The 14906-nt window shown below is 41.9% G+C and overlaps 2 protein-coding genes across 2 annotated transcripts; both read left to right on the top strand.

The window, feature by feature from the left end:
• fam161b (FAM161 centrosomal protein B) lies at positions 1 to 5260 on the top strand. Its single transcript, XM_071924190.2, has 9 exons — positions 1 to 10; positions 726 to 1008; positions 1092 to 1609; positions 1779 to 2116; positions 3602 to 3723; positions 3817 to 3984; positions 4108 to 4207; positions 4294 to 4460; positions 4711 to 5260. Exons 1-9 carry the CDS (start codon positions 1 to 3, stop codon positions 4790 to 4792), a joined length of 1788 nt encoding a protein of 595 aa, XP_071780291.2. The 3' UTR covers positions 4793 to 5260.
• A 2614-nt stretch (positions 5261 to 7874) lies between these two features.
• On the top strand, positions 7875 to 9155 carry ngb (neuroglobin). Its single transcript, XM_071924231.1, has 4 exons — positions 7875 to 7972; positions 8466 to 8574; positions 8725 to 8844; positions 9003 to 9155. The coding sequence occupies exons 1-4, from the start codon at positions 7875 to 7877 to the stop codon at positions 9153 to 9155; spliced, it is 480 nt and encodes a 159-aa protein (XP_071780332.1).
• The last annotated feature ends 5751 nt before the right edge of the window (positions 9156 to 14906 follow it).

The raw sequence follows: 14906 nt of genomic DNA, 5'->3' as shown, positions 1-14906 counted from the left end.
ATGCGTATCAGTGAGGAAGCACTTCCTGGTTGTCGTCCAATCAGAGAATACGGCTGTAGCAACTAGCAATGCTCTGTCTGTCCACACACAGTGCTAATACCGCCAAAACAGGGAATAAGTTCAGGTAGAAACTTGCATCGTTTCAAACCTCTTACTAATACTTTTGGTTCAATCAAAAGTATCAGAATCATTACAAAGTAGGATCTACTTTATCTTGTCGGCAAAGATACACGAGTCTCGGAAACCTTACAAGGCGGAGGAATACTTCCTGTTTCGTCTACGTACTACCAGGTTGGCAGTCCTTGGTCGTTATTCGGTTGTTTTCTACTTTCATTTGGTCAATATTATTTTGTATTACGTGGTTTTACAATGGTACAAACTCTAAAGACGCCTTTTCTTAATTATGTAAACTATACTTACACGCCCTCTGCCCCGAAATCGACATTATTCATACCTGCATCAGCAATGTTGAGGAAACGAAGGTCTGGTTACCATAGCAACCTCTTTACACAGGCTGGAGTTTGAATCGTCTTCTGCAAGCTATGATGTGTGTAACTTTTTATAGTTAAATATACAAATTAATACCACAACATACAAAATAGGGATAATCTACATTTCGTTTATTTTTGTTTTGCAGGTATGAACAAGCTTTCATGTCCTTGAGATGTAGCCATTTTGGCTTTCATTAAATTATTGTCATTCTTTTTTTTCCCCTCTCTGTTCAGAGGAGTATGCTTGGTCCAGAGTTTTTCTGCTAGTATCCAAGCAGAGAGAGAGAGAGAGAGAGATGTCAGACCTGCAGGCCTTGCTGGAGGACAGGCTCAGATCAGAGCAGCAGTTCCAGCAGCAGCTCCAGGCCCTGGGAGAAGCCCTGAGGCAGCAGCTGCAGGAGGCAGGGAGCAGACAGAGAGAGGAGCTGGACAGGAGGATTCACCAGAACTCCCTCCTCTCACCAGACAAGGACAGAGATGAGTCTGGCGATGACAAACAACTACACCGCCAGACCAGGTACACTGCAACTTTCCTTAATTATCTGTAATTATCTGTTCATGTGAAATCCATTTTACTCCAAAATTGTTTTATTGCCAAAGATATGTAGGTCTGCAGAGATGTAGATCTGCGTCCGCCCTGACCTCAGTCAAGGAGGCATCACACCAGCTCAGACAGTCAGAGAGGCCCGGCTCTTCTTCTCCAGCCTGGGTATCTCCAACAAACAGGCAGCACCCTGTCAGGACGTCCAGGGTGACGGACAGAGGGACACAACAGCTTCAACAGCAAGCACAATCAAAAACACAGCTGGCTCCTGTAAGCAAAGAGGAGGAGGCAGAAGCTGAGAGTCAGAAGAAGTTCTGTGCCGTTCCTGTGCCCAGCCATGTTAGTCTGCCCCGCTATCATGAGATGATGCAGCTGAGAGAGAAGGAGAGGAAGCAAGGCCGTGAGCAGAGGAAGAGCTTCCTGCTCTCCCTGCAAAAACCTTTCAGCTTCCAGGAGAGAGAAAGGGAGAAAAGGGAGAAGCTGATAGTAATGTTAAGCCAAGTTGCACAGGATCAAAAAACCAAGGTGGTCACTCTTAGGAAACCTCTTCACAAGGTAGTAAAGGACTCGTCAGGTGAGTTGATTGTGTGCTTTGTCTCCCTTTTGATTGGATGATGTTGTCTAGTGGAACAATACAGTAGCCTATATATATATAGATATCATGTCATAATGAATGTATTAATACCACTGATACACACAGTGACATGACTTCAACTGCTGCTTTTCCTGTCTGAAATGTGTAGATGAGGAGCTTTGCAGAAAAGTCCAGACTCAGACAAAAGCACAGGAGAGCTTGAGAAACTCCACGGTGCCACATGAGAGTCCTGCTCAGTCCGGCAGCCCGAAACCTCGCACTGCTGAGCGTACCAAGAAGGAAATGCTGGGTTTCCTGGATGAGAAGCCAAGCTTCCAGCCAAAGATCAACCGTCAGATCCCTGATTTCAGCAGGCTGCACAAGGCCCTCCAGACGGAGGCATCGAGGAAGACGGAGAGGAAAGATGCAACTAAGTGTCAGCCGTTCCACCTGTGGACATCAGCTCTGCCCACCAGGCAAAGCAGGACGAGCCCCGAAGACTCACAGGTAGACCACATCCTTGACCTCATCATGTTAATGCTGTCAGCAGCATTATAATGCTTTTCTGGTTTGCATTAGTTGTGTTTTTTTGTGTTGCTTTTATTTTTAATTTTCATGTCAGTTTGATTTCAGTTACTTTTCAGACACTGTTTTCTAATTTTAGTTTAGTTTCTCTTGTTTAGACATTTTTAGCTTTAACTTATTTTGCATTAATTTCATTAATTTACCTTAAATTTTAGTATTTTCATAGTGGGTAGATGTGTCCAAAGCAGCATAATATGTACCCAGTGTTAAAGTAAAGAAAAGCAGGGACTCTACATTACTTGATGACTTCCTCAGTAAACAGAATATTTCATCTGTGAATGTAAAAGATAAAGCCTGTCTTGAAGAGCCAATTTCTCTGGAGGACCCACTTGACTCAGGTTCCTATAAGCCTCTCAGTCTCAGCACTTGCTCTTCATCTTGAAAAGGTCCTTCCCACTATAATTTCACCAGACCAAATTGGCTTAATAAAACTGGATTTTTACTCTCCAATCTTTGTAGATTGTATAATATCAGATATTCTTCTGGTCTTAGCCCTCAACACCCAGAAGTCCTTATCTCACTAGATGCTGAAAAGGCCTTTGAGCAGGTCAAGTTCCTTTTCTTTGTTCTTGAGAGGTGTGGGTTTGATGAAAGATTTATTGGGATAAGTTGTTGTATGTCTCATCTCTTGCATCAGTCCAGACCAATTCCTTCAGTTGTGGAAACATAATGGCATTGAAAATATGAAGGCTCTCTGTACAGATAGAATATTTCCCTCCTTTGTGTAGTTACATGTCAAATTTAATCTATCTCATAATCATTTCTTCAGATTCCTCCAAGTCTGCACCTTTAGTAAGTCTACCTCATTTCCTAGATTGCTTGATATCACACCCATGTATCTTTATTCACTTTTGATCCTCAGTTAAAGCTGCAATATCTTTTTTAGAAGATCAATTATGTAGTTTGCAGGACGATCCCTAAATATTTTGAATTCTGCTTGGGTGGAGGATTTAAGTGCGGGCATTACAGAGAAAAAGTGGGCAGATGCCTTAGAGGATGTTCATACACCATCAATCTGCATGGGCAGATGCCGTTTAACTCGCTCATCTTCACTATTCTTAAGTGAAACTTGGTAACATGTATTTAAATGTGGGCTATTTGTGATGAAGATAGAGAAACTAGAAACCACGACTGTTGGCAACCATTCTTGCGCTATGCGAAAACAAAGCACTGAACTGCCACTCCACTGACTGAAACTAAAAATAATTCTTGATTATCTTTTAATTTCAGTCAGTTTTAATGGCAGTGTGTACTTTCAGTTTAGTTTGTTTTTTCAGAAATTTCTATTTTGTTTCTGTCTCAGTTAACGAAAATGTCTCTTTATCTAATTTTAGTCTGAGTTTTAGTTTCAGTAAGCTATAATAACCTTGGCTGGTAGCATTTAGAAGTGTTTTTTCTCATCGTCAGGTACCAAGAATCAGTAACCATTTAAAGAGAAGCAGTTCATTTGGGGGCTTAACATCACTGTCCACTGACACGCTTCCCACATACATCACAGATGCTGCAAGGAAGCGCTGCATGGCCATCAGGTAAATTTGAAGTTTGAAGCATTTGAAGTTGCTGTACATCTTCAGCAGTTTTTTTTACTTTACTTTTTTTTACTTTTTTACTTTCTTTTACAGGAAGTCAGTGGAGCTGAGGGAAAGTAAGAAGCAAGAGAGCGCAGATTGGATGAGGAAGCACCAAACCAGGTCCCAAGCCATGAAGAAGACGGTCGCCATCCGTGCAAAGGTGCTGGACCCACACAGCAGCTTGAAAGAAGTGTATCACGAAAAAGTGCAGCAGCATCGGTGAGTCCTGCCTGGGCGAGTGAGGTCGCCCGGTCTCCCACTCTGCAACATTTGCAAGTCACATCACAACAACCGCACACTTCTGCCGCAGTGGCCTAAACTATAATCTTCTCTGACATGCAGGGAAGCTGACCAGCAGAGGATGAGAGAGTACATGAGGGAGCTACGGGACATGAAAGCACGAGTCACCGTGCGCCCGTATCTGTTCGAACAGGTGAAACAGGTAAATGACACGGTAATTTAAAACATTACTTCACATCGCAAGTTATATGGCCTTCTAATTATATAACTTTGACATTTGATTTCTAGAGAAATGCCAAAGCTCATGCAGAACAGACATACAGAAACAAGCTGAAGAAAGCAGGGTTGAATGAGCGTTTTGTTGAAGCAAACGGACAAGTTACATCAGACACATCCAGATCTGAGGATGATACAGATGTGGATGACCGCAGCACTGAAAATGACATTCATATCAGGTAGGCAGAGTGAGAATTTTTAGCATGTTTTGTTCCTGCACTGTGTAATACCACTGTGTCCGGTGAAATTATGAATAGCACCAGTTCTGGAAAGCCAAGGACTTCATGTGGTTTGGTCATAATGTTACATTACATAATTCCCTGAGTTTGCCCTGCAGTTTTTGGTGAAGAAAAGACAAATACCGTAGCCAAGTAAAAGTTCGATGTAATTACAATATAGTCATTTTCTAACCCAACATGTCTGATTTAGGGAAGAAAATGTAGACGATGGGGAGAAAATTGAAGATGTGGAAGAAAAGAGCGTGAAATCCAAGGGGGAAGAAATGCCATGATCAAAAAGGTTCAGGCGGCATGGAGTTTTTTGTGGCCTCTCTGGTAGAAAACAACACTGTGTTCAGAAATGATTCATGTCAAGGCTAACTATCTGCGCCAAACATTTGATAGTTTCAGATGTGCAGCTATAAATTATGAAATTGCAAAACATCTGGACTTTACGATCATAAATGTTAGGCTCTACAAATGTTTATAGAAGTGTACATATTTATAAGTCATTAAGATTTTATATGTTTTGAGTTTTACAGTGGTAGGGGATTACGCCTCAAGTTTTACAAATGTAAATATTTTGCTGCATGATATTTCAACCTTATTAAACTGAAAATCAAACGCTACTTTTTTACGTTTTTATGAAAATAATTTTATTTGGGAATATGGATATTGTAATTTAGAGGATGATGAAACACTTGGTTACCAGAAGAACAGTTCAAAAACAAAATGAGAATACTAATCTAGCCCGCTGTGTCTGAACGTGAATTTGTATTTCACTCATCCTAAATCAAGAAACGTCTGACGGACATGTGAAAAGTAAAGTGATCGTAATCATACACTTCAGATTTATGCTGAGGTACTAAAACTGTCACACTGCCTAGTTGTATTTCTTTTAGTTCTGTTTGAATAATCAATTTTTTTGGGCAGGTCCCATAAGGACAGCAAACATCTGACATGGACATTTCTCGGATGGCTTGGTTAAAGTCCCCAGCTATTTCTAGAGCCACGCTGCCACCTAAATAAATAGCCCTCGCTGTTCATCTGCCATCACAAAGAACATTTCAGCGGTCTGCTCCAAGCCCTTAGACCCACATCAAATACGCTGTTACACTGGCCTCCACTAGGAGCTTGTGCTGAGGCAGCCAACTGCCAGGAATTTGAAGGATCTTTTTTTCTTACTGACTAGCTAGAAATGTCTGAATATGTACAGAATGAAAATCATATTGAGCTGTCTACCTAAATGTACTTCTCCCAGACAGTGCCAGTAATAGCATATGTCTGCACTATAGTGGGTTGACCATAATGCTACAGCCATTTGGTGTCACCATGGAGACCAATACATTCTATAGGGTTAGGCTTCTTGTTGTAGGCCATAGTGTCATAAATTGAACTTATTGATGTCAATGTTTGCATGAGTTCAGATCAAGACATCCCTCATTCCTCATTGGGCTATGCCACTTAATTTCAGATTTTAAATATTGTATTAAAATGAGACAGTTTAGTATGTATTAGTGAACATTATCCTTCATATAACAAGAGTTTATCCTGCCAGATCAACGTACAACTCCATAGAAAATGACAATGAAAAGTCACTGTAACAGTATTCAGGATGATTTTCTGGGTATGAGGGTAATTCAGATAAGCATAAAGGGTTTCATTCCAAAACTCTGTATATCCATTTTGGAAAACAAACTAACAAACCAAAAAAATTTATCTGTCAATGTTTGAAAAACAGACATCCTAAACATAATTATTGTCAGCAATAATTATGTCTTACAATGACTCAAAACTTAGGTCATGGCCTCTATCATCCTTTACTTTAATGTCAACCATCCTTTTATAAGAGTAGATGTCAATTCTTTTAAATGGTGCATATCTCATTTTGGAATGAGACTCTTCATATTTTGATTTATATTGAGTCTCTTTAAAGATAGGAGGTGGGGAAAAGCCTGTCACACCGTACTTAGATATAATAGATATAATAGATAATCGCAGATAATCCCTTCCTTGAGATCTCAAACATCACATGACAAAGCTTCAAGGGCTCCATCCAGTAGGGTTGTCATGGGAACCGTGTATCCCTCCCCATGCTGCCTAGTGGTCCCTGAGGAGCACGCTTTGCACCTCTCGTTCCCCGGTGCACGGCTGAAAACAGAGCCGATCTCACCGAATCTGTCAGATAAATGTCCGAGCAAAAGAACCCGCAGCCGTGAAAAACGTGTGAGCGAGCGAGCGAGCTGACGTCTTTTTAAACAAGCTGCTTACATGTGGAGGCTGAGAATGGGAGCAACACATCTCATTTAGATTAATGAGAGGCTGTGCGCTTGGCCACCAAATATTATGATCAGGGTGTTTGAGGAGTGGCCTTCCTCAGCAGATGAACAATATAATTTCACCAAGGTGGCGCATCCAGGTCTCTTATTATTTTAGCCACCGTACAATATTAAAATCCCCACACATTTAATTTAATTCTGAAAATGCATGGGTTGCATATCTTGGCAGCTGAAGACACACCCTACAGTTGCTATAGGCCTCAGTTGGGTCTGCTTCACTTCTGCCTGAAAACATATCACCCATTGTACTGTATGTAATACTATTATTTAATTTGTTGGTTATTTTTGTTCTGCAATACTTGATTTCTTGTTTATCTGTATTCAATGTAGCATGAAGTAAAAGCGTTCAGCTGTGTGTGTTCAGTATGTGCATGTGGTGTCTTCTCCTGTTTTTGCCCCTGGTTCACCTGCAGGAGGAGCTGTGGCTCGCTACAGCCTCACTGGAGCAAAAGAGAGAGATCCCTCTTTTTCTCCTTCAGTGGCATGAATAATATCCCCAGTGCTGGAGAGAGAGAGCATATCAAGAGACAAACGGGGAGGGGGAGAGAGAGAGAGAGAGAGAGAGAGAGATAGCAGTCAGTGTGACAGATAAGAGCGTGGCACAACTTATCTCTCTCTCTGGCTGCACCGTGGGCAGGGGGACAGAGAGAGCAAGTGCACCAGGGTGTCAGGCAAGGCTGCTCCCTGCACACTGAAACACACACACACACACACACACACACAGACCCCTCAGCCTGGCTGTACCAGAAGAAGTTCAGAGAGAAGACTGACCTAACTAAGGTACAGTATGCCTTGTGCGTCTGGTCAGAGATCACATCCTCTGCCATCGTGTCCCCCTCCTAATCTGCAACCAATCAGTTCTGTTACACTCACTTGATGCTGCACTTTGTTTTCCAGGTGGTGCTGGCAGAAGTTTCCTCTGTGGATTCACTTGAGTGTAATGGCTTTCCTCCAGCTGAGCCTTCTTCTTGTCCAGTAGAGGAGTTGTTGTTTTCCCTCCAGAAGAACTTGTCTTGTGCACACAGCCTGAGGGAGGATGGAGAAGCTGACAGGGAAAGACAAAGAGCTGATACGAGGCAGCTGGGAGAGCCTGGGCAACAACAAAGTTCCTCACGGCGTGATCATGTTTTCCAGGTAATGCTCTACACACAGCATGATTCAGATGGAATAAGACTGTAAAGTGACTTGCAAGGAGAAACCATGTATTTCAGCTTGTTATTCTGTGTGTTATCCTTTCATTAGCATCAATTCAAATCACACTTTTCATCTCTGTTTTGCTCTGAGCACCAAAGTTGTGAATATAAAGTAATGGGTAGTTACTGTTTTTTTGGTGTTGTAAGTTAAAAGCTGCGGTGTTTGAATATGTAGCACAGGTGTAGCGAGAGAATCAAGCCAGATCCTTCACTGCACACTTTCACCATGCAGGGACCGGAGGCTTGACTTGTTGCTTGGCGACAGACTGCAATAATCTCCAATTTACTTTGAGACAGCTGCCGCTAAAACAGACACTAAAAGAAGAGATTTGTTGTATTACAATTTATAGATTGACTTTGTGCTTGTGTGGATGTTTGGCAACCCATGTCATCTGTATACACCTATAGAATAGTGTGGTATGTGTCTGTGGTAGACTGTTTGAGCTGGACCCTGCGCTCCTCAGTCTTTTCCACTACAAAACAAACTGTGGCTCCACACAAGACTGCCTCTCCAGCCCCGAGTTCCTGGAACATGTCACTAAGGTGAGCTCACTTCACCACAACAACCGCTACAAGTATACAGACAATTAAAACCTCAAGTCCCCCTCCCTTTTGAGCTCTTCACTTGCATCATGCGTGCCTGTGTCTGAGTATCTGTGTGTGTCTTGTGCATGTGCGTGCATGTGATCCCAGGTGATGCTTGTGATCGACGCAGCGGTCAGCCACCTAGACGACCTTCACTCCTTGGAGGACTTTCTGCTGAACCTGGGGAGGAAGCATCAGGCAGTGGGAGTCAGCACCCAGTCCTTCGCTGTAAGACGCTTCATCCGATTCTACAGCTCTGACCTAGCTCTCAAAAGGCAAATTCACAAATCAGTGATCTGTGAAGAATCTCTTTGCATGTGTGTTGTGACCATTTGTGCACACGCTCTGTATGTGTTTGTTTGCTTGTTTGTGTTGGACTTCTTTAGGTGGTGGGTGAGTCCCTCCTCTACATGCTGCAGTGCAGTCTGGGCCAGGCCTACACGGCGCCCCTGCGTCAAGCCTGGCTCAACATGTACAGCATCGTGGTGGCGGCCATGAGCCGAGGGTGGGCTAAGAACGGCGAGCACAAGGCCGACTGAGACGCTCAGCGGGATCTGCTGAGCAGTTGCTGTCAAATCACTCAACATTGGTTGCCATGGAATAAGGTTGTGTAACTTGCAGCGTTGTGGCTTTGGCTGCTGTACATTTGCTCTGTGAGTGGGGTCACATAGTGTAGCGAATGTGTGGTGTGGTCACACTTTACAATATCTCATGATAGTTGGATCGACCAGTGATCACAGAGTTTATTTTCTTCGCTGTGGATGTTATAGCTACCAGGCAATGCTGCTATAATGCTGTGAGGATCTATGCCGGCCTGCTTTGGACCTTCTAAGTCTTTGGACCTGTAATCTGAGGTCCTCACATTGAGAAGAAGCATAGAGGATAACTGTTGAGGTTGCTCTGTATATAATGGCTTTGATATATCTACTCAAATGATAACAAATGACTGTAGTGGTCTTTGTGATGTATCTTAAAAGAATTGCACAATTATGAAACACTGGCTATTATATTTACACATCACACACTACTCAAACTGTGATGATTACTGTGGCCAGCATGGGCAGCTCTCGATCAAACTTGGACACAGTGACACTTAGACACAGCGTTAGAGATTTTGGGACAAAACAGTGTGATTTCACAGAAAAAATCTTATCACCTCAATCATACCACAAACCATTTTTGATGGATAAATCACACATCAGAACTCATTACACCTCTTTCTTTTGTGTGAATTCATCATCTGGGATTATAACTTTTAACCTATTGATTTTTTAAAATGCTATTCAATAGATACTGACAAGAACTGTTACACTGATAGCTTTCTTCTGCGATCTATGACTGTTAAGGCGTCCATGTGCACCTTACTCGACATGGTGTCCTCAGTAGAGGTTGTGAAGATTTTATTCTCCTATTTCAATAGGCTTGAGCTGACTGTTAAACTCTAACAAATAGACTGTTACGTTACCTTTAGCGTTTGGATGTAAAGGGCATCTTGAAGGAATGAGAGCATCCCTTTTCCTTGGCTCATTCAATTTTCAGTCATTGTTAGTGTGAAGTAGTTTTGCTGTATTGTAGTAGATTATCTCAATAATGCTTGTTAATCTTATTGTTAATCTGGCTGCTAGTATTACCTCGGCTTTAGAGGTCCTGTGAGACGAACAAGGCCAGAACGGCACAAGGACAAACATGATGCTGATTTTCCCCCTCAATTTATTGATAAAGGACAACATAATACATACATGCTGTCTGCTGAGATTGTCAAATATGCGTGTATTATTATTGCTGCTATAACACTGTATGTATCACCCTCAGTTGTTATTTACATTCACTGTCATAATGCCAAGTAATTTAGCAACAATACGCCAAGTATTTGATAATAACACCATACAACTGTATATCCAAGCTGCTGATATGTGGTTATTATCGCTTTAGTCTGAGTTTACATTTACAAAGTTTATTTTTGTATACTGAAATGTATGTGTAGTTTTAGGAGCAGTGATTTGCCAAATGTAATATATACCCTCAATATATTTTGCTTTACGTGGATTTCTGGTAAATTAATTTTAACCTAATACAGGATGTGTGCTGTGAGGATTAATATGTATCCCATCAATTTTGCTGCCTTCAAAGTAGCAAATTAGCACAATTGAACATTTTTTGTTTAATCAGAATAATGGCTGTATTATCAACTTCTAAATGTGCAATCTTTATAGAACATTATAAAAACTTAGTTTTTTTATTAAAATATTTCATCCGTGCATAGTCTGTTCAATCTGTACTTTCCAACCCACAAGTGTAATGTTTGTTATCTGTGTAGGTGGTGTATTTATAGTGATTCTTTTCTTAGTATCAGTACACGGCCCTATGCAGGTTGTTGTTCTTCATGTCTCTATTTTCAATTAGCTGAGAGAGTCTTTTTGGCAGGCATGATTGGCAACTGGCATGTTATCTCTGTAACATGCAGGTCTGTACATATTGGGTGTGTCAATGTCTACCTCATCATATCAGCTGCTATTGAACAGCGATGACTTCACCTAGATATCCTACAACCAAAAACACCCATTTGACAGTTAATGCAAGGACGCACTCTTTCAACCAAACAGCGTGTAAATCGGATCCCATTCCACACTTTATATAACATGTTGTGTGCTTACTTGAGACTCAATAAAGTGATATTCTGTTGGTATTTTACTGCTAAAAGATGTCAGTGTGTTTTTCTCCCACCCTCAGATGTGTTTGTCACAGACTGATGACTGATAGCTGTAATGCAGCGGTCAGTGTTTGAAATCAATCATACTATGCTCGATTTCTCTCACTCCGACAGCCCATCCCCTAGCATTATGTAAGAGCCGTGCGCTGACTGGCTCATTCCCCTTGGCTACAGAGACGAGGGCGACTTCAGGCACATCAGCCCACTTACTCATGCAACTGCACAATGTCACATTAAGATCCTTTCCCAGAAATGTGCCATTTTGCCCTTACAATGCAGGCTCCTTTGTTTTTCCTTTCCATTTAAAAACATTGTGAAAGGCTGAAAGGTATTTGTATGTGTCGGTTGCATGAATGCCAGTTTGCGTGTGTCCTAGGTGAACACATAGTAATGAGAGGAGTGGAGATGGGGAGGGCTGTTATGATGTAAGCTATATGAATACATTGGGCTCATTGCTCCCACAGAGAATTCACATATATTCAATTTGGCTGTATCATTGTAAAAGTCACATCCATGGGCTGGCTGTCTGTTCTGCTGTCGGAGCAGTGGCTGACATGGCCCTAATCTGTCTCTCTGCACTGCCAACAGTATCCTCCCTCTCTCTATCCCACTGAGAGTCTGCTTTATTTATATTGGCACAATGCTACGTCTTGCTTTAGCCTACAGAGCAGCACCGTGGCCAGACTCTGACCTGACCTCTCAGGTCACCAACCAAAGGTTACATTGTGATAAGATTCAGTATGCTACTGTAAATAAATGGCTATAATATGTGTCCATTTGCCTTGTTGCAACTCCAGAATGGGTCCCTATGGCCCTACAACCTCACCTTTGATAGTGTGAGGACTGGCTCTGGAGAGGAGTCTGTGAGGAAAGACAACACACATTATTTTTAGAAAGTCTGCAATGTGTTTTGGAATGAAGGGGGATTGAACGTTGCCATGGCAACTGTTAAGTGATGGTCCAGAGTGATGTGCATGCGTGTTTGTTTTTGGTGAAGGAAGAAAGCAAGGCACTTCTCAATCACTCAATCATACTAAATCATACTGGGGAGAGGAGAGAGGAGTGGATGGGCGCTCGGCTTGCAGACCGAGGCTAATTAGGTTAGCTGTGATCGCTCTCTATGTCCTGCAGCCTGGAGGCAGCTGAGCACCGAGACAAGTCTGCCAGCTCCGACACCAAAGCAACCATCAAGACCTACAGCAACCACATTAGAACTGAGCTACCAACGCAAAGTACAACCAACAGTTACAGAGACTCAGATGGTTCAATTTCACACATCTGGTATGGCGTCAATTTACCCAGAAAGCCTCCAAGGACAAATTTGACTGATTTGTCGTGTGAGCCAATACAGAGCAGTTCGGCTGAGATTATTGTTCTCTTGTTGTTGTCTTGTTCATCTTACAGTCCAAACATCTCAAAGGTTATAGAGTGGTTGAGCTATGCAGCCATGGCCACATGTCTTGGTCTGCTGCATTAGATAACTGTTCTTGACATTTTTCACTTGGATATGAAGAGGGTGGCATTTCATGCCACAGATGATAGCTCTAATAAGGTAGTCCTTCAGTGACACATTGTCTGCCAAGACCTTCATAGCTCCACTGTGGATTTCATATCAATTTAATACCAAACTCTTTGACGACTACTATAAGTGTTTGGCCTTCAAAACTTTTGTCACATTGGCAATAGAACTCTGTCAATGACAGCTCAGAGTGTGAATACACAAATTTGCTGAAAGAATATACCATGCTGTGAAGGAGAAAGACAAAGTTGCAAATATTTTTTTTGCTACTGCTACTACTTTGAGCAACAATATTATGTAAATACCAAACAACAGCAACTGATTAAGCTAAATTTGCATGTTGAAACAAACCCATGAGGGACTGACAATATGGTTGCTGCAGGAGGTAGAGACATTTTCTATTCTAAGCATCTGGGCAGGAGAAAGGAGAGCGGTGTGCCACACACCCAGAGGAATTCACCTTTCACTGAGAAGCATGCTCTAAGCAGTTGCCAGGGGTGACAGGGGAAAATGTCAGGCATTTTTCTTTCTCCTTTTGGAAATCTCAGCAATGAAGAAAGGTTGCATGTAATGGCAAGTATGCTATAGTGATGTTTTTCTTGTTAACCCTATGTGGGGAAATGGCATTCATCCAGTGTAAGATATTTCTCAGAGGAACCTACAGCTGCAGCACCAATGGCACAATGTTGTTTCTGCTGTGTATTAGGTGAAGGCCGATGCTCATGCGATTAATTGCCCCCTTCCATCCTCTGATGTGGCTTTAGGGACCAATGAGGTCTGCAGTATGTACAGAGGCTTGTCCTGAGGCTCGTTTGTATGCAGACACACTGCTTCAAACACCAGGATAACATGGAGGTGAGCACCTGCATTCATTAGCCGCTTGTTCCCAGAACTGACTGGGCTGTTAGATCAGGTCTGGTCTGCAGAAATGTGTCGTCTTCAGAGAGCCAGTCTGATCAGGGGAAAAACTTCCTAATAAGATTCAGAAACACCTTGTCAGATTTAGAATAATAACTCTTGAAACAATTGCTTGTCAAACCACAACTGTGTGTAAAACATAATTTGCACATTTGCCACCAAGTGCAGTTTCACTCCTGCCCTGCTACTTACCCAAGCTGTCTGCTGCTCCTCTGACTCAACTCGCTGCCTCTCAACACCCTTCCCCATAGACCAGAGGAGAGCAGTAAGGAGTTCATGGCACAAGATGAGTGGAATGAGCTGATTTCATTTTAATTTCAGATCACAGCACTTCACTTTTGACAGATGAAAATCCGTTAGCCTGACAGAGATCAATCTTGTACGCTGCCTGTCCCTTAACCTCGACCTTGGAGAAATAACAAGCCACATTTACAGCAGGCGGGCCCACTGTTTGCTCATATTTCCCTGTAAAAGTCAATGATTCAGAGAAATCTATAATAAGTACTTAACATACACAAGTTTCATAACCAAGAGAAAAAAGGCATGGACAAGTCTGGAAAAGTACTGCACCCACAAATAGACTTAGGATGGCCAAGCGACAGCATTGATTTCAGTATGTGAACAGAAATGACAAAGGAACAGTACAGCTAATTAAGCATGAAATCTACTAGTGTTTAAACAATCCCTTCTTGCATGGTCATTGGTGCTAAGAATACACTAATCATTTTTCTTTTGCATTTTTCACAGGGCAATTTAGCTTAATGGTCTGTGAAACAACCTGCTGCAGGAGAAACCCACACCATAATTGGACAGGCTGAATCTTTCTGGATGCTCTCTGATCTGCTTTCCAAACAGTAATTCATGATTCTCTGCAATGATCATAGTCATAAAAGTCTGTTGCTAGCTTTCATTTGTTTGTACAATGTATGCTAAGTAACTCAAATTTTATTCCTTTTCAAATGGAACAAATACCTTTAATTTTATATTATACCTTCCATTTCATAAAACCACAACTGAAAACAGTACATAGCTCCCAAGGGTTACAAATCAAACAAATGCAGTCACATCAGAGACAGATGTGTGATTAAAATCACATAAACCCTTTCAGACATTACACAAAGTGGACTAAACTTGTAACTTTTG

This window comes from Centroberyx gerrardi, chromosome 17, assembly GCF_048128805.1.
Source record: "Centroberyx gerrardi isolate f3 chromosome 17, fCenGer3.hap1.cur.20231027, whole genome shotgun sequence".
In the NCBI taxonomy this organism is placed as follows: domain Eukaryota; kingdom Metazoa; phylum Chordata; class Actinopteri; order Beryciformes; family Berycidae; genus Centroberyx; species Centroberyx gerrardi.
This window is presented reverse-complemented; position numbering and strand designations above follow the sequence as displayed.